The sequence below is a fragment of the Corella eumyota genome, chromosome 4 (assembly GCF_963082875.1).
Source record: "Corella eumyota chromosome 4, kaCorEumy4.1, whole genome shotgun sequence".
Taxonomy (NCBI): domain Eukaryota; kingdom Metazoa; phylum Chordata; class Ascidiacea; order Phlebobranchia; family Corellidae; genus Corella; species Corella eumyota.
The window spans coordinates 12,658,757-12,677,565 of record NC_137493.1 but is presented as its reverse complement, the minus strand read 5'-3'; the positions used below and the strand labels follow the sequence as shown (position 1 = coordinate 12,677,565).

At 27.9% G+C, this 18,809-nt stretch overlaps 3 protein-coding genes across 3 annotated transcripts; all 3 read right to left on the bottom strand.

The window, feature by feature from the left end:
* Nucleotides 1–1,741: 1,741 nt before the first annotated feature.
* On the bottom strand, nt 1,742–8,935 carry LOC145750532 (receptor-type tyrosine-protein phosphatase alpha-like). Its single transcript, XM_082566591.1, has 22 exons — nt 8,798–8,935; nt 8,245–8,376; nt 8,064–8,148; nt 7,642–7,759; nt 7,520–7,554; nt 6,902–6,987; nt 6,657–6,726; nt 6,024–6,133; nt 5,855–5,951; nt 5,709–5,776; nt 5,430–5,564; nt 5,215–5,343; nt 4,719–4,858; nt 4,304–4,439; nt 3,855–3,955; nt 3,619–3,731; nt 3,352–3,422; nt 3,060–3,179; nt 2,859–2,996; nt 2,606–2,751; nt 2,340–2,475; nt 1,742–2,207 (listed from the first exon to the last, which is right to left on the bottom strand). Exons 2-22 carry the CDS (start codon nt 8,311–8,313, stop codon nt 2,133–2,135), a joined length of 2,178 nt encoding a protein of 725 aa, XP_082422717.1. The 5' UTR covers nt 8,314–8,376; nt 8,798–8,935; the 3' UTR covers nt 1,742–2,132.
* Nucleotides 8,844–10,944, bottom strand: LOC145750533 (uncharacterized). The gene is made up of 6 exons (XM_082566592.1): nt 10,845–10,944; nt 10,490–10,663; nt 9,619–9,819; nt 9,332–9,444; nt 9,124–9,232; nt 8,844–8,974 (listed from the first exon to the last, which is right to left on the bottom strand). The coding sequence occupies exons 2-5, from the start codon at nt 10,500–10,502 to the stop codon at nt 9,212–9,214; spliced, it is 348 nt and encodes a 115-aa protein (XP_082422718.1). The 5' UTR covers nt 10,503–10,663; nt 10,845–10,944; the 3' UTR covers nt 8,844–8,974; nt 9,124–9,211.
* Nucleotides 10,945–11,035: 91 nt separating this feature from the next.
* On the bottom strand, nt 11,036–13,820 carry LOC145750875 (uncharacterized). The gene is made up of 4 exons (XM_082566948.1): nt 13,767–13,820; nt 11,844–11,952; nt 11,510–11,689; nt 11,036–11,199 (listed from the first exon to the last, which is right to left on the bottom strand). Exons 1-4 carry the CDS (start codon nt 13,818–13,820, stop codon nt 11,036–11,038), a joined length of 507 nt encoding a protein of 168 aa, XP_082423074.1.
* Between the last annotated feature and the right edge of the window lie 4,989 nt (nt 13,821–18,809).

Below are 18,809 nucleotides of genomic sequence, written 5' to 3'. Positions count from 1 at the left end.
TAGAGTTTTTTCAAATAGTATTAATAAAACCATAAATAATATCATATATCACAAATCTCTCCCATCTTCTCCACATACTTAAATCTCCACCACCCCCTCTCCTTCCTTTTTTTCCTAGTCATTCTTCCTCTTTTCATTCTCTTTTCTGTACAATTACAACATCACTCTATGTATATGTTGTTGTCCTACTCTTATTGTTTAAGTGTTTGTGTAATGTACATAACTATTCATAAATAGCCTATGTTTGCAATAAAAAAGGCTATTTATCTAATGGGCTATTCAAAAAGTATTTATTTTTACATAACTTACTTTAATTTTGAAAGCAATTTTTCCACCCATTGCACATGTTTTATCATGTAAGATCATTGGCCTTGTGATATAACAAAAAACTGTTTAACAGAATAACCATTTACGATAAATCTAAAAGGAATTGCAAATTGTATTAATATTAGTCGATTTATCTGGTTGAGCTGCAATAAAATCAACCTTACTTTTGTTAGTGTATTCCACCAACACAGTTTTAATAGTAAACTGACAGACAGAGAAGTGCACTTAATGACTGTTGCACTTACAAAATGCTCCTGTAAAATGATGTCGAACTAAGCTTTTAGCTGCAAATAACCAAAATATTTCTTGATTACAAAAGTTTGCTGTTTAATTAACTTCTTACATATCAAAATATGCACATCACAAAATGTCAGCGGTTTGATAAAGTTACTTAGAATGTGCCCTTTTTCTTTCAACTTTTTTACTGTGAGTTTCAACAGTTGTCTGTCATCCTAATCTATGACTGAATATTTACAGTCACTAGTAAACTATGTACATTGCATGTTTTTTTTTCATTGGCAAACTTTATTTATGCTCTTTTGACAGGCAGGCAAACAGGCAACCTGCTCTTGAGTCTTCTTGTCAGGCAGTAAATCCATTATGATTATCTTTAAAAACTTGCCTTAATCAAAATTAAAAGCATTAATTAACATACAATTCTTTAAAAAGAATGCAAAAACTGATCTAAACTTGCTGTTTTAGCTTTAGCAAGGCTTAAGAGCGACCTTTTCATCATAAATATAATGTGAGAATATACTCGATCGAACGATTAGTATTTCTATTTTTTTAACTTAAAAATATTATTTAAGGCCTTAAAACTTCCTTAAACAAGAATAAAATACCCAGTTTACACCTATTTTATTTTATTTTTGTTTAATAGTTAAACAAAAACGATAAAATTTGTTAATATACAACGTTTGAAATTGCCAAAATATTTGGCAACTCTATGGTGGTCTTAGCCCCACATTTCGATCAAAGTTCTCAACTTTTTTCCAAATTTCGGAATTCTGACAGCAAAAACGGCGTGATGATATTTTGTATTTGGCAGCCCGTGGGGCTAATTTTGGTTTAGCCCTCACATGTTTACGCTACGTTTTTCGAAAATTTTTGCGTATTTTGTGGCCAAAATAGGCGCTATTTTTTAATTATATTTTAAATAATTTTAGCGAAAAACAGTGCAAAAAAATAAATATTATTTAAAAAATTTAATATTAATTAAAAAATATATATATAAATTAAAACATAAAACCATTAAAAAAAGTTGGGGGTTTTAGCCCCATTAGCTACATACACGAGCCGCCACTGGCCGTACATAATGTTAACACTATTGTTTTAGTGTGTAGACTATAAGAAAAACGAGTTTTGTTGTACCCATTTACCCGCCTTTATAACAGGAAAAAAAATTAATTTATAAAATATATGAATTTTAATATAAACAACACATAAAATATAACTATAGTTTATACATAATAAAATGATATGCTATAATAAAAAAATACACAAAAATAACAACATCTCAAATTAAATACAAATTATTTGGCAAAAATAATCATTCACTTAGAGTAAAAAAATATAGGGTTACAGATTTTATTATATTAAAGTTTATTTTGTGTATCTTTGTTATAACTTTTAAATAAGTTTATATATATCAGTCGCTTAACAGTACAGTGTGTAAAGTTTTGTGCAGCAAATTTCTAAATTTCAAGTTTTTCCAACAAAGTAATAATAAACAGATTAGGTTTGTCGAGTAGGGTTTATAACTAACAAGTTTTTATAACTTTTATATTCCATCCGAAATTTGAATATTATTCGTAGTTGCCATATGTTTCAAAGGTTTGAAGATATTGAGAAACAAAGTCATAACAAAAGTGATATAGCTCCTGAAATAGATTATATTGCTAATTAAAAAGTCAATTTATCCAATTTTGGGGTTATTTTTTTTTAACATTAAATAATAATATTAACTTGTCTGTTTCCAAATAACAATATAACTAAAAATTTAAGTTACTTACAAATTGATTGACCATGTTGGGTCTCATATCTCTAAGATCTTTAATTGTTCGAAATACATTAATCCTACGCTGGGATTTCAATCTTTCCAAGATATTCATCAGTGCAATAAAAAGGCCAGTCCTTGTACAACCATTTCTGTAATAAAATATTATATGCTAATAAAATAATATAAGCTTTGTAGTGCTGCCAGGAAATTAACTGTTACACTATAAAGTAATTTAAAAAATTATAAAATATTATATTTAGTTAAAATTATTTTGTATACCTGCAATGTACAAGTGACAAACTGTGTTTCGAGTCACTTGAAAAAAGCATTTGATTGTTGATAACATCAAGCAAAACTCCAACACTTGGTGGGGTAGTATCACTACTCCAAGTGGTCAAAGTCAAATGGTTTATTGACTTGGGTTGCTTGTAAAATTTTAAAAATAGTTTAAAATATATATATTTTTTTTGATAAATCTAAAAACAAATATGCTTATAAACTTAATATATATATATATATTTTTAATGCTTACAAATTGGTTGTTGGTGGATGAAAGAGTCAGAAGTTTTTTAATACAGCCTTCCATTACATTCTCTTTAACAACCTTAACCAAAAAGTTACCATGCTGAATGCTTTCACCTTCTGCAGTTGCTGATATCCAATAGCAATTCTATAAACAATAGGTTAAACTTTTGTTTGCATTAAATTATATAAATAATAGATAACTAATTACCACATCTTCCAGTTGTACAATTGTGTTAATAGCATTCTGTGAAACCATATTCAAAAACATCTCAGCAGTGTCATCTTGAGGATTTTGAGCAGCTACATACTTTCTTACACATTCAGCATTCTGCAAAAAAAATCAATAAGTTAAAATTAGAAGTCCAATCATGATTTTAACAATTTAGCTTAGTCTTAAGAAATGTTTTTAACCTATGGTTATTATTTGACCTAACAGCTGAATAGTTTTTAAAACCTAATGCCATTCTCAAAAATAGCTTCAAGAAGTTATGTTAACTAACCTGCATATAAGATGCATTAACATACATTTTTGACCCAAAACCATCCAATACCATCACAATATTTTCATCATCTAAACAAAAAACAAAAAAATATTTTTGAGTAATATAATTAAATGTATTAAAATTTTTCATTATTGTCAATCATAATTCACAAATTTTAGTTTAAAAACATGCTGTTACTAATTTGTTATTATACATTAACAATAATATTTTATTCAAGGTATAATAATAATGTTATTTGTGACTAATTACAATTCAAAAAATTACTTGGTCTGCATAGAAGATCAACATTTTGACTGGAGTTATTATCAGCTGTTGAGTAAGTATGCAAGTCTACAAGTGTACTTAGTCTTTTGAACTCTGTTCGAGCTAACTTGCTTCTAGATTTAAAGGAATTTTTATATAAATATCTACTTCATACTGCAGCAAGTACTGCAGCAAACATTATATATATTTTCATTTAAAAAATAACAGAATTTCTCATTTGTTAACAGTTTACTCACATTCCATTGCTAGTTAATATGGAGAAGTCCTGTACTGACAGATCACTGTTTGGAAGCATGTAGCGTTCCATTACAAGTTTAAATACCAATCCATATTGGTTCTGAAAAAAAAAATTAACTTTTTAGACAGTGGTAAAGATTTAAGTTAAACCAAGAGCATTTCTCAAATATGTAGTCAATTTACCAAATGTTTTATATTTTTATTTTTGAGACTATTCTAAAGGTCAGTTCATAAACAAATTGGCCAACATAAATAACAAAAATCTATTCAATTCAGTTTAATACTAAATTAGGGTTGGTGTATTATTAAATTCTTTTATAAAAAATAAAACCTAAACGTTTGCCCTTTTTACATCTAAAATGAATCAAGATCGAAACACATTGAATGTATAGAAACCATGACTAACAATGTACAAGTAACAATATAAAATTTAAGAAGTGTTACTCACAGCATTTTGCACCATCTCAGTTCTATTCTTTCTCATTTCAAGAATGGTTTGATGAATGTCTGCTCCCTTTTGATCTTTGAGTTGATGAAATAAAATGTCCATTGCAATATAAGTTCCTGATCTACCTGCCCCAGCACTGCATTTAAATATATTTAAAGGATTTTATATAATTTAAATGTAGGAAAGATATTAATATTTCATGTAAACTTATATAATTTTAAGTAGTTTAAAATCAGTAATTTATTACTCATGCTAGCCTAACTTTTATTGACCTTAACAAATCTATTAAGTCTTTTTTTTCAATGGATTCAATGAAAATAACATTTTTGAATGAAAAAAAAAATACAATTATAAATGGAATAAATTGAATAGAAAACTTTAGTATACAAGTGTGAATAGCTTATTTGACAATAACCTGCAGTGAACAATAATGGGTGATGTGTCAACAGTTGCTTGTTCTACCATGTCATGTAAATGAACAATAGTTGATGTAGTTTCTGGTACTCCATGGTCAGGCCAGGCCACCAACTGAAACTGTATGATTTCATGCTTGACCTATGAATACAATTTCTGTTTTATTATATTTTAATCCATTAGTATATATAGTTGAATGCCTGGTCTCTAAATGTACTTTAATCGTTGTAATATGATCGCAAATAATACATGATAATAATAATAATTCAACCGCTAGTCACAAATGGCATTGCTTTTATTTTAAAGGCTATATTTAAATAAATAAATACATACAGTACACTAATCTATTATATAAAGATTAGGACACATTTGCATTTATTTCAAACTAATTTTTTTGTATATTGATTTGTTAATTGGGTGAACAAAACTTTGCAGATTTTGTCAATAACTTATGATTAAACTTGAGTAACCATAATTTTGTTATAAATTTATCTTACATCGGAAGAAGTAAGAATTAATTTTCTTCTAAAGATTCCCTCTGAACATGATTCTTCAACATTTTGAATTTGAAATTTACCAACTTGTTTGCTTTTGTTGATGTTAGGCCAATACTGGGAACATTTTTCCTAAAAATCAAGTACTAGTTTACATATACATGAATACAATACATATGTTATTTGCTTATTTTTATACAAACAGACATTTTAGTTACCTTAGCATTTTCTATCAAGCCAGTAAGCATAACAATAACACTAGATTTTTGCTGATAAATCATTGTCCAAAAATCGTTTACAGTAAAGTTAGTTGGGCCTTGTGCTGCTATAAACTTCTTTTCTTGTTTGTAACCCTAAATAAATTTGTTTAAAATAATAAAAGAGTTATTACAAAACCTAAAAAAATTTTGTTAAGTAGTGAAAAGGTAATAGACTTTACTACGTTAATTTTCGAAGTCAAAAACTAAGTCAAAAAATTATAAAAAATTTATACTTACATCCATAAAAGCAGCATTAATGTAATCTTCGCCCTTGTTATCCTCCAATATAACTCTAGCATGGTCAACTAAAATTAATAATATAAAAATTAAATTTAAAACACAAACTTACTGAATAAACAAGATAGTAAATAATTTAGACTTACATGGATAAATATTTTTGTAACGATTTTTCTTCTTGCTACTTTCAAGTTTTGCATTTGTACATGGATTATCAAACTTCTTGCATTCATCAACCAATTTCTAAAACAAACAAGAAAATGAAATTTTTTCTTACTTAAACATATAATAAAAAATTAATGGGCTTTTTTATACCTGAAATGAGGTCTGTAATTTTTTGTTGGTAATAATATCAACATATTTTGATTGAAGATCTTTTCCCTTGATAAAAGTTGGGGAAAAAGATGGCTTCTTGGCAAAATTTACTTAAAACAAAAAAGGACAATAATTTTTTAAAACTAAAACCATGTCAAGCAAATTGTATTAACTTAACCAATATGTTAACCAAAGGATTAAATGCTATTATCTTAGATCATGGTTTCAATATTTATAAACCTAATTTTTTTTTGTATCTTTATCCTCGATGTGGGAAAGTCGAAAGTGTGATTAAATGCTGCCTCAGCAGGAGTTCATACCGTTTATAGCGCCTTACTCAAGGGCGCTACAGCATGGGATCAGTGGGGATTAAACCCATGACGCTACAGCATGGGATCAGTGGGGATTAAAGGGCGCTACAGCATGGGATCAGTGGAGATTAAACACATTATGTGTGGCGTAGCAAGTGTTCTTACCACAACACCACGCTGCCGGTTTCTAATCAAAAAATAGCAAGCCAGACAACTTATGACAGTATTAATTTAATGTAATTTTAGATTGTGAGTCAGGTTTCTTACATTAAAAATGTGAAGATGATTTAATTCAAATGACTACATAGGGTAATGTTTTTACCTGCACTAGTTTCATCTAAGTCAGCATTTCGATTGTTTGATGGTGGAACAAAATTGACATAGTTGGAATTCTGTATTGATAATAATTCAACATTTAATAAATATAAATTATTGTAAGATAAATTTAAGCCAAAAATTGAATTTTTAAATAAAAGTTTAGATCTGCGTTTTTATTCCATTTTTAATTAATTAATTTTTAAATTAAGGAAATTATTTTTCTATTAAGAATAAAAACTAGCAACTTACAAGGGCACTAGTTGCTTGTGTATTTGGTAGAGCTTGTGGTAAATTATTAATTTGATCGACATTAAGACTTTCCATGGAAGTACTTGCTAAAAGTTAAAAAAAATATAAAGTATATATCTTGGGTTTGATTCCTACTGCTGACAAATTATAAATAGTCCCAGTAATACGTAATAATATTGCAAAGCTCACAGTTTTATTTGCAAATCAACAGGCATTTTACACAGTTCATTACAAGTGTTTAAAGTTTAGTTTTTTTTTGTATATATCTTTATCCTCGATGTGGGAAAGTTGAATGCGCGACTTAAACATAGCGTAACAACAGTTACTCCGACCCAGTCTCGGGTTGCCTTTAGCAGTTTGGAATATTATAGATTATAAATGCCCGGTAATTATGCTGCTGATTAAGTGCTGGCTCAGCAGGAGCGCCTGCCTCAAGGGCGCTACAGCATGAGAGCAGTGGGGATTAAACCCACCACCTCATGGTGTAGTTAAATTATTAAATAATTTAAAATAAAAGTTAATCTAATATTTAAAAAAATGGCATTTAGGCAACATATAAATAATAAAACAATTTAAAAAAAATTAATACAAACATTTATAATAGGTTTTATAACATACCAACTGTTACATGTGGGACCTTGCTGTTTTCATTTCTAAATTTAAAAAAAAAAAGTTTCTAATAAATACCACATGTTTTTTTTTCGAAATTTTTGTTATGGTTACATTTTTAATTTTCTTACCTTCTTTTTTTTATAAAAATAATAACCAAAATAATGATGATTATTATTACAATAACGCCAAAGATTGAACCAACAGTGCTTCCAATTGCCCCATTTGTTTCTGTTTGGCCGCCAGTATCTAATTTTTAAAATTTAATAAATATAGTTAATTTTTAAACTATCCTTAAAATGTGATACTGTTTTTCTAACCTAATCTTAGTTTAATTTTTACTTTTCTAGCTTAGTAGAAAGACTGTTTATTGACAAAATGGTATTGTTTTTATAATAATCTGTTTCTAGATTTTTGAAAATAGTATTTTTAAAGGAATAAGCCAAACCAATATCAGAAATTTATGACCTAGTCTTAAGTAGGCTAAAAGATATATTTTTAGTGTATTATGTAACTAGGTATTACTACATTGAATAACAAACAATATTTCTACCTGTTTCTATAACTTTAATTGGTGAAACACAATTTCCATTAACATTTTCCCATTCTCCAAAACCCTCACAAGAACTTGCTCTTATCTAAAAAATCATTTTTACACTAAAAATATATGTCTAAAGTGTAAAAAATAAAGACATTTTTTTACAAAAACAAATAAAATAAATGCTTTACATTACCCTAAAAGAAACAGTTTTGTTGTAGTTATAAACATCTAAAGGTATTTTTATAAAGTATTCATTTTCCATTGTAGTTAATGAGCTGGGATCGATGGTAATCAATGATGTATTTGTGTTGCTTTGACCTTCAATCTAAACCAAATAAAATTTTTAAGAAACATTTTTGACGTTGACTCTTTAAATTTTAGGATGTTAATAATAAACATCTAGTCGACCTAAACATGGAGTAACATTAGTTACCCAGACCCAGTCCCAAGTTGCCTTTTATGAGTTTGAGATTTTTTTAATTATATTGCCCGGTAATTATGCTGCTGATTAAGTGCTGGCTTAGTAGGAGTTTATACCGATTATAGTGCTTCACTTAAAAGCACTACAATATAAGAGCAGTTGGTTTAAACCCACGGCCTCATGGAAGTGTAGCATGTGTTCTTACCAATAAGCCACGCAGCTGGCTATTTATAACTTTACCTCAGGCCTACAATCTAAATCAAAATCAAAATATTATTCTAATCCTACCTAAGACCATTGAACAATATTTCTATTATTTACTTACCTCATATGAAAGAATGTCATGTACGTAACTAGTTGGTATTGGCCACTTAATTACACAATTAGATTGGGTTGAATCAACATAAGATGAAGTTATGTTATCAGGAATTCCAAAACTGGTTGTAACACTTGAATTTGATGTCACTGATTGACTACCACAATTACCCAGTGATACTGTCACCTATTGCAAAAAAAAACTTTAAAACTGAAAAGAAAACAATATTTTGTTTAAATATAAACTGTCATTCGATAAATGTTTTTTTTTATAATTCATATTTGTGGGTAAAGATTTTAACTAGTAAAAAACATAAAACAGTGTTTAAATCTTACCCTTGCTATGTAGGTAGTTCTTGGTCTTAAACGTCTTATAACAGTATTAAATTGATTATAATTGAATTGTTCAATACTTAGTATCCTCTCAGATAATATTATTTCCAACCTGTCAAAAAATTTAAAACAAAATCAATGTATTTTTTTTAAATTTCATATAAATAATAAACATTGCAATATGAAGTAATCATAAATTTTAAAATCCTACTTTTGTTATTAAGTTCAAGTTAGAATAGATTGATTGAAGTGATAATAAATTTGTACTCCAGGTTACATTAATAGAGGTGCCATTACACTGTAAATGGTGAGCTTGTGTAGTCACTTAATGTCAAAAGACAATTTTTTATTACAAACATAACATAAAAAAATATCTTATTACAAACATATAACAAAGATTACTGAATGATAAATATATATAAAAGTTTAACAAAAAACAATTAAATGGTTAGTCCAGTGTTTAATAAAACTTTTAAATAATATTTAACAAAAATTTACATTGAAATTGGCAGGCAAAGTTGTATGTTTTTGTACAGTTAATTGGTATTAAATTCCAAGTCTTATTTTCATAATGAAATGCTGTGCACAAATTAGAAGGAGTTTGTGGTAATGTAAAGAAGTTAACTGGAGTTTGATCAGGCCAAACCCAGTTGTTATCTGAATACTTTGCTCCAATAACTACATGAGTATCTGGTATATCTAAAAAAAGAAAATCAACAAATGTTAAATATATAGGTGATTGCACAAAGTGGCCATTATTGTCATAATGTTACAGTATTCACAAACAATGCAGAACAGTACTTACAAAATCCACAAATTAATTTACCTTACTGAAATTTAGTTATGTTATGATAAGGCTGTCTATTCCTATTATCAGAAATACAGATTTTTTAAAAACCGGCAGCATGGTGTAGTGGTAAGAACACTTGCTACACCACCATGAGGTTGTGGGTTCAATCCCCACTGGTCTCATGCTGTAGCGTCCTTGAGTAAGACGCTATAAACGGTATGAACTCCTGCTGAGCCAGCACTTAATCAGCAGCATAATTACTGGACAATTATAATCTATAATATCCCAAACTGCCACCGGCAACTCAAGACTGGGTCGAAGTAACTGATGTTACTCTATGTTTAAGTCGCATATTGACTTTCGCACATCGAGGATAAAGATATATACAAAAAAAAATATATAAATAAATAAAAAAACCAAAAAGTTTATATGCTACTTATATGAAAAAAAAATTTAGCAATTAAATATCCGAAAAAAAACAACAAAACAGACCTAAGGGATTTGTAATTATTAACAAAAATCTTGTAGCTTAGTAGTTAAAAAATGCATTTTAAAACACAAAATTTAAAACAATATTACCTGGAACATACATAATCCCTTCCAAATTTGTAAAGCCGGCAACACCAGGATTTCTATCATCAGTGGCAGTCAACTTGGTGGAATAAGGTTGACTGGTTCTTCCCAAACGATATCTTAATAATGAGCTGACATTATTGGTAGATCCAAAAAGTTGGAAGTCAATAACAGTTCGTCCTGTGTATAAAAATACAATTCCGTTTTATATTTAATATGATATTAACAGATATTGTTTTATTGACTGTTTAAAATTGTTTATCTAAAAAAATATTTTGTATTTACTACCCAAAATCAACAAACTAAAATTGCTTAAAACTACCTTTAACATTTTAAAAATTGTAACAGGCTATATACTTACCTACACCAGCTTCAGTATGACAATTATGCGGTAATCCCACATTTATCCCCCATCTTTCAAACTTAAAATGTCAAAATGTAAGAGGTTGTGTAAATCCTGGTCTTGAACTAGAAATTTAGGTTCTTTTTTTATTTTAGTAGATGTAAGAAAGAAACATTTTCAGTGTTGTATAGTCTATTATATATAGTCTATTATGTTATAAACCTTTTATAAAGATCAACATAAGCAATATCTCCCAAACGTCTAGCACTCATCCAACCATTTATTTCTTCAGGTAATAAAGCATATCTGTATCCTCTGCCCATATTACCTTCATGGTTAACTTGCTTGTAAAATATCCACACCCTTTGCAAACCTATCACAAAATTTATCATAATTTTTTGCATTTTATAATCTTAGTGGCATTGTAAACTAATTATTTAATAAACAATATTATGACAATCACAAAAATAAAATTTTTATTAAAAGTAATAGATAATTTTCCAATATATTGCCCCTTTAAAAGCTATCATTACAGTTACTTGACACAATAATGTTATCTTTACTGTACAAAAAAAAGATAGAAGATTTGTTAAAAAGAAATTATATTTCTGTTAATTAGTGAAGAACCCATCATAATAAAAACATTTAGCTAAAATTTAATATTTGTCTACGTAGTAACTTACCATCATCCCTATATTTGTTGTTAATAAGATTAATAATCAAATGACTTGTTTGTTGATTTCGAATTGAAGCCAAATTTCCACCATTTTCCTGACAAAAATTTTCAGCATTTTCCACATTAAATTGATTGTTTAATAAACTGTATATAGTATCCCCAATTCCAACTACGCTGTCACTACAAGCTTAAAAAACATTAAAACATTTTTATGAGTGTAAACTGACATTTGTTTTAGCTTTATAGTCAAGTCCACGTGATAATAATAAAATGGGGCTTCCCCAAATAAATAGTTAATTTAAAGCCGACTTAAAAAAAAAAATAATTAAATCAATTCTTACCTCCTTCACTTAAAGTTGCAATATATAAAATAATTAAAATTAGCTTATAAATCCAACACATATTATGTAGCTTTACATCAATATTTTTCATGTTTTTACGATGAATACACTACAGTGGAAAAAACATAAAACTTGGGTAATGCTAATATATAAAATTAAAGCACAGTCATATATAGAATTTTGGAACTGTAACTTCCTATTATTCATCGGTAAATCAATACTAAGCATAGAGGAAGATAAATACTACACAAACATTTATTACGTAATACGAACTGTTAACTTATAGCCTAATGTTCTTTAAATAATTTAGTTCAACGTAAGACCTCTAAAAATGTATCTCTAATGGGCAACAATCAAACCTACGAATCTTTTTTTAAATTTAAGGCAAAACCTATTTATTTTTTCTACTAAATGGTATATAGCTAAGCCACCAGTATAATAGTTGATGTAACTTTTATAATAAAAACGTAATAATAATTATCGTTTATATTAGCCTTAATAGGCAAAAAATTGCCAAATATTACAAAATGCCATTACTTTTAATATCATTCTCAACATCTAAACTGACTAATATATAAACTTTTATTTTAAATTGATATGCCAATGCCAATACATTGTAATAAGTTTGTACTATAGACAACTCATGACTCATTTTTTTAGTCTGTTGCATAAATTGTCTAGATAGATGTATGCATCTAACCTACTATACTTCCTTGTAATACGAAGTAACATCAATAGGTCATAAAAAAAATTCGAAATTTCATCAATAACGTGAACAAAACCTTATACTAGCTATAAAAATAAATCTCAAACAAAGTATATTGATTTCTACCCTTATTTAAATATTTAAAATGCCCCGAAAGCAATTTACGTATTCTTTGATTACTAATATATCCGGTGTAAGTTAACTAGTAGGTTAGTTAAAGCACGTGAGAGTTTCGGTCTATTGTAAGTGCACTTTAATATAGAAATATAATTAACAATGAACATTTAATAAAAAGGCTAACAAAACCTAAAATTGTAAAGTTTACGAAGTCCCAATACAAATTGAACCCGAAATCAATTACATTGTTTCGTTATTGAAAAAAAAATGTAAAATAGAACAATCAGTAAGCAATTTAAATATTTAATAGCAAACATAATAACAAGAAAATACAAAAATATATTTTTACACAAAAAAGTCACAAGAAGTACAATACAACAAGCAAAATATAAAATCTTTTTATTAAATGTTTGTTATTTAATTTATGTGCCTTTAAATTAACAAAAACTGTAAAATCACCAACGGCAAATGTGTTACTATACTAAAACAGTAGCATTCCAAAAAGCGGGTAAAAAACTAGCCCTAAAAAAACTCACATAAGAATGAATATATTTAGATTTTCACCAAATTTGAATTGATTCGAAAAAAAATCACAAGTTTATTTACTTTAAAACGGTGTCGCTAATAGTGTGAGCGGTAGTTTTCATAAACAGAATTCTGGAAAAGATAAATAACGGTTTTAAATTCAAACTTGTTGAACAACATTTTATAATAATGAAGATTATGAGATAAATTAACGTAACGCAAAAATGTCAACTAAATAAAAACGGAGTTATGGTAGCAAGCCAACGATTTGTCATGGTAATAAGGAAAAATAGTAGATAAAAAGATTCCTATAAAAGTAGGCTTGCGAAATATCCATTATCCCAAATCTGCTCAACAATACGGTACAAAATGTATAACTTATTTTTAAAAAATGTTAAGCGAATTTTGTCATTAAAAGTGATCAAATTTTTTGGTGGCAATAATTTGGAGTATAAAATTTTGATTGCTTAGGCATAGCGATAAATTTGCAACAAAATTTAACCGGCAGCCAAATGTCCTTCTTACAATGGTTTAAGTAATTAAAGAGTTTTAAGTGAAATTTAAATCATACCAACCTGATTAACTGATGTTGTGTTAACTACATTATCATAAGGAGATTCCAACACCATATTAGTACCTATTAAATAAATATTTTTTTAAATTTTAGTACTGAATGCATGAGGCTTAAACACAACTAAATAAATACTTTACTTAAAATTATTAAAAAAAATAATTAAATTTTTATGTGAAAAAAAAATTTACCAGAATGTGTAGACCTATGCATAACTTTCTTTTTTTGAAACCTAAAAAAATTCTTGGTTTAAAATTTCATTTATTATTGATTTTTGTACTTAGCTTTTAATTTATGTTGTATAATATTATAAAGACATACTACACTATAGATAGTTCAGAGTTATTTACCTATATTAAAAATAATTTTTACCTTTTCTTCACCATTCAAATAATCACCACAATAATAATTAACACTACAACCACCCCAACAATAGAGCCAATTATTGCCCGTTTGGACACAGCAGATCCAGATTTACCATCACTTCCACCTAAAAATTTAATTGAAAAACAATTCATGCTATTAAGTTTTTATAAATGCTTTGAAGAAACAGACAAGTAAAATTTATGCAGAATTAAAAAATTGGGGGACCCTAAAAATTCAGGATTCGGCTGAAACTAATTAACTTTGTAGCTGCATAGGTACAATAGTTCAAGAGTTAAGACTGATAATGTGTTATTAGTTAACAACATCAGTAATATTTAACAATGCCACACAAACAAAATTAGAGTTATAGATTTCAATATGTTTGTATTTGAATCAACTTTATGTAACAGTTCTAGTTGTAAAGAAAAAAATTACATTTTTGTATAATAAATGTTATGCTGGACCATTTAGTATATTATGTAACAATAATTAGCAAAAAAACATGTTAACATGTTTCTATCATTTTAATTGGTGAAACACAAGTCCATTTACATTTTCCCATTCTCCAAAACCCTCGCAAGAACTTGCTCTAATCTAAAACAACAGTTTACACAAAAATAAATACACCAAATTTAGTTTGTTTTAAATTTAGAAACAATTACCCTAAACAAAACAGTTTTGTTGTAATTATGAACATTTAAAGGTATTTCCATTAAATATTCATTTTCCATTAAAATTAATAAGTTGGAATTATTGGTAATCAATGATGTGTTTGTGTTGCTTTGACCTTCAATCTAAATCAAAATAATAATATTACTCTAATGCTACCTAAGACCATTGAACAATATTTCTATTATTTACTTACCTCATATGAAAAAATGTCAACCACATAACTAGTTGGTATTGGCCACTTAATAATACAATTAGGTTGAGTTGAATCAACATAAGATGAAGTTATGACATCAGGAATTCCAAAATTGGTTGTAACACTTGAATTTGATGTTACTGATTGACTACCACAATTACCCAGTGTTACTGTCACCTAATGCAGAAAAAAACTTTAAAAACTAAAAGGAAAACAATATTTTGTTTAAATATAAACTGTCATTCGATAAATGTTTTTTTTTTTTAATTTTAATTTGTAAAAAACATAAAACAGTGTTTAAATCTTACCCTTGCTATGTAGGTAGTTTTTGGTGTTAAACCTCCTAAAACAGTATTAAATTGATCATAATCGAATGTGTTGATAGCTAGTATCCTCCCAGACAATATAATTTCAACCTGTAAAAAAATTTAAAACAAAATCAATGTGTATTTTTTAAATTTTACATAAATATTAAACATTGCAATATAAAGTAATCATAAATTTCAAAATCCTACTTTTGTTATTAAGTTCAAGTTAGAATAGATTGATTGAAGTGATAATAAATTTGTACTCCAGGTTACATTAATAGAGGTACCATTACATTGTACAGGGTAAGCTTGTGTAGTCACTAAATGTCGAAAGACAATTTTATTACAAACACAACATAAAAAAATATCTTATTACAAACATATAACAAAGACACCACAATAATAACTAACGCTACAACCCCCACAACAATCGAACCAATAATTGCCCCTTTGGACACAACAGATACAGATTTACCATCACTTCCACCTACAAATTTTTTATTTAAAAATATTAATGTTAAGTTTTAACAAATACATGGGAAAATCGAATAAGTAAAATACATGCAACAATGGAAAAATGGTTAGACCCTAAAAATTTAGAATTCAGTTTCAACTAATTTATTTCATAGCTGCATAGGTACAATAGTTCAAGAGTTAAAACAGATAATGTGTTATTAGTTAACAACATCAATAATGTTTTATATTGACAAACAAACAAAGAACGAGTTGTATATTTAATTTTTTTATATTTTTTTTGTTTGTATGCATACTATTTTATAAAACAGTTGTAATTGGAAATGAAACTTAACGAGTACATTTTTGTATAATCACTGTTACGCTGGACCATTTAGTATATTACGTTACAAAAATTAGCAAATAAAAAAAAAACGACAAAAAAAACAAGTAAACCTGTTTCTGTTACTTTAATTGGTGAAACACAAGTTCCATTTACATTTTTCCATTCTCCAAAACCCTCACAAGAACTTGCTCTTATCTAAAAAATCATTTTATACAAAAATAAAACTTCTTCTAAATATATTGTATTAAAAAAAAAGTTTGTTCTAAATTTAAAAACAATTACCCTAAACGAAACAGTTTTGTTATAAATATAAACATCTAAAGGTATTTCCATAAAGTGTTCATTTTCCATTGTAGTTAATGAGCTGGAATTAATCGTAATCAATGATGTATTTGTGTTGCTTTGACCTTCAATCTAAACCAAATAAAATTTTTAAGAAAAATTTTTGACGTTGACTCTTTAAATTTTAGGATGTTAATAATAAACATCTAGTCGACCTAAACATAGAGTAACATTAGTTACTCTGACCCAGTCCCAAGTTGCCTTTTATGAGTTTGAGATTTTTTTAATTATATTGCCCGGTAATTATGCTGCTGATTAAGTGCTGGCTCAGTAGGAGTTTATATTGATTATATCGCCTGACTCAAGGGCACCACAGTATAAGAGCAGTGCGGATTAAACCCACATCATGGTAGTGTAGCAAGTGTTCTTACCAATACACAACGCTGCCGGCTATTTATAACTTTACCTCAAATAAAAGAATGTCATCCACATAACTAGTTGGTATTGGCCACTTAATTACACAATTAGGTTGAGTTGAATCAACATAAGATGAAGTTATGACTTCAGGAATTCCAAAGCTGGTTGTAACACTTGAATTTGATGTCACTGATTGACTACCACAATTACCCAGTGTTACTGTCACCTAATGCAAAAAAAACTTTAAAAACTAAAAAGAAAACTATATTTTGTTTAAATATAAACTGTCATTCGATAAATGTTTCTTTTTTTAATTCTAATTTGTAAAAAACATAAAACAGTGTTTAAATCTTACCCTTGCTATGTAGGTAGTTCTTGGTGTTAAACCTCCTAAAACAGTATTAAATTGGTCATAATCGAATGGGTTTATAGCTAGTATCCTCCCAGACACTATAATTTCAACCTGTAAAAAAATTTAAAACAAAATCGATGTATTTTTTTTAAATTTCACATAAACAATAAACATTGCAACATAAAGTAATCATAAATTTTAAAATCTTACTTTTGTTATTAAGTTCAAGTTAGAATAAATTAATTGAAGTGATAATAAATGTGTACTCCAGGTTACATTAATAGAGGTACCATTACATTGTACAGGGTAAGCTTGTGTAGTCACTAAATGTCAAAAGACAATTTTATTACAAACATAACATAAAAAAAATCTCTTATTACAAACATATAACAAAGATTACTGAATGATAAATATATATAAAAGTTTAACAAAAAACAATTAAATAGTGAGTCCAGTGTTTAATAAAACTTTTAAATAATATTTAACAAAAATTTACATTGAAATTGGCAGGCAAAGTTGTATGTTTCTGTACAGTTAATTGGTATTAAATTCCAAGTCTTATTTTGATAATGAAATGCTGTGCACAAATTAGAAGGAGTTTGTGGTAATGTAAAGAAGTTAACTGGAGTTTGATCAGGCCAAACCCAGTTGTTATCTGAATACTTTGCTCCAATAACTACATGAGTATCTGGTATATCTAAAAAAAGAAAATCAACAAATGTTAAATATATAGGTGATTGCACAAAGTGGCCATTATTGTCATAATATTACAGTATTCACAAACAATGCAAAACAGTACTTACGAAATCCACAAATTAATTTACCTTACTGAAATTTAGTTATGTTATGATAAGGCTGTCTATTCCTATTATCAGAAATACAGATTTTTTAAAAACCGGCAGCGTGGTGTAGTGGTAAGAACACTTGCTACACCACCATGAGGTCGTGAGTTCAATCCCCACTGGTCTCATGCTGTAGCGTCCTTGAGTAAGGCGCTATAAACGGTATGAACTCCTGCTGAGCCAGCACTTAATCAGCAGCATAATTACTGGACAATTATAATCTATAATATCCCAAACTGCCACCGGCAACTCGAGACTGGGACGAAGTAACTGATGTTACTCTATGTTTAAGTCGCATATCGACTTTTGCACATCGAGGATAAAGATATATAAAAAAAAATAAATAAATAAAAAAAACAAAAAGTTTATATGCTACATATATGAAAAAAAAATTTAGCAATTAAATATCCGAAAAAAAAACAACAAAACAGACCTAAGGGATTTGTAATTATTAACAAAAATCTTGTAGCTTAGTAGGTAAAAAATGCATTTTAAAACACAAAATTTAAAACAATATTACCTGGAACATACATAATCCCTTCCAAATTTGTAAAGCCGGCAACACCAGGATTTCTATCATCAGTGGCAGTTAACTTGGTGGAATAAGGTTGACTGGTTCTTCCCAAACGATATCTTAATAATGAGCTGACATTATTGGTAGATCCAAAAAGTTGGAAGTCAATAACGGTTCGTCCTGTGTATAAAAATACAATTCCGTTTTATATTTAATATGATATTAACAGATATTGTTTCATTGACTGTTTAAAATTGTTTATCTAAAAAAATATTTTGTATTTACTACCCAAAATCAACAAA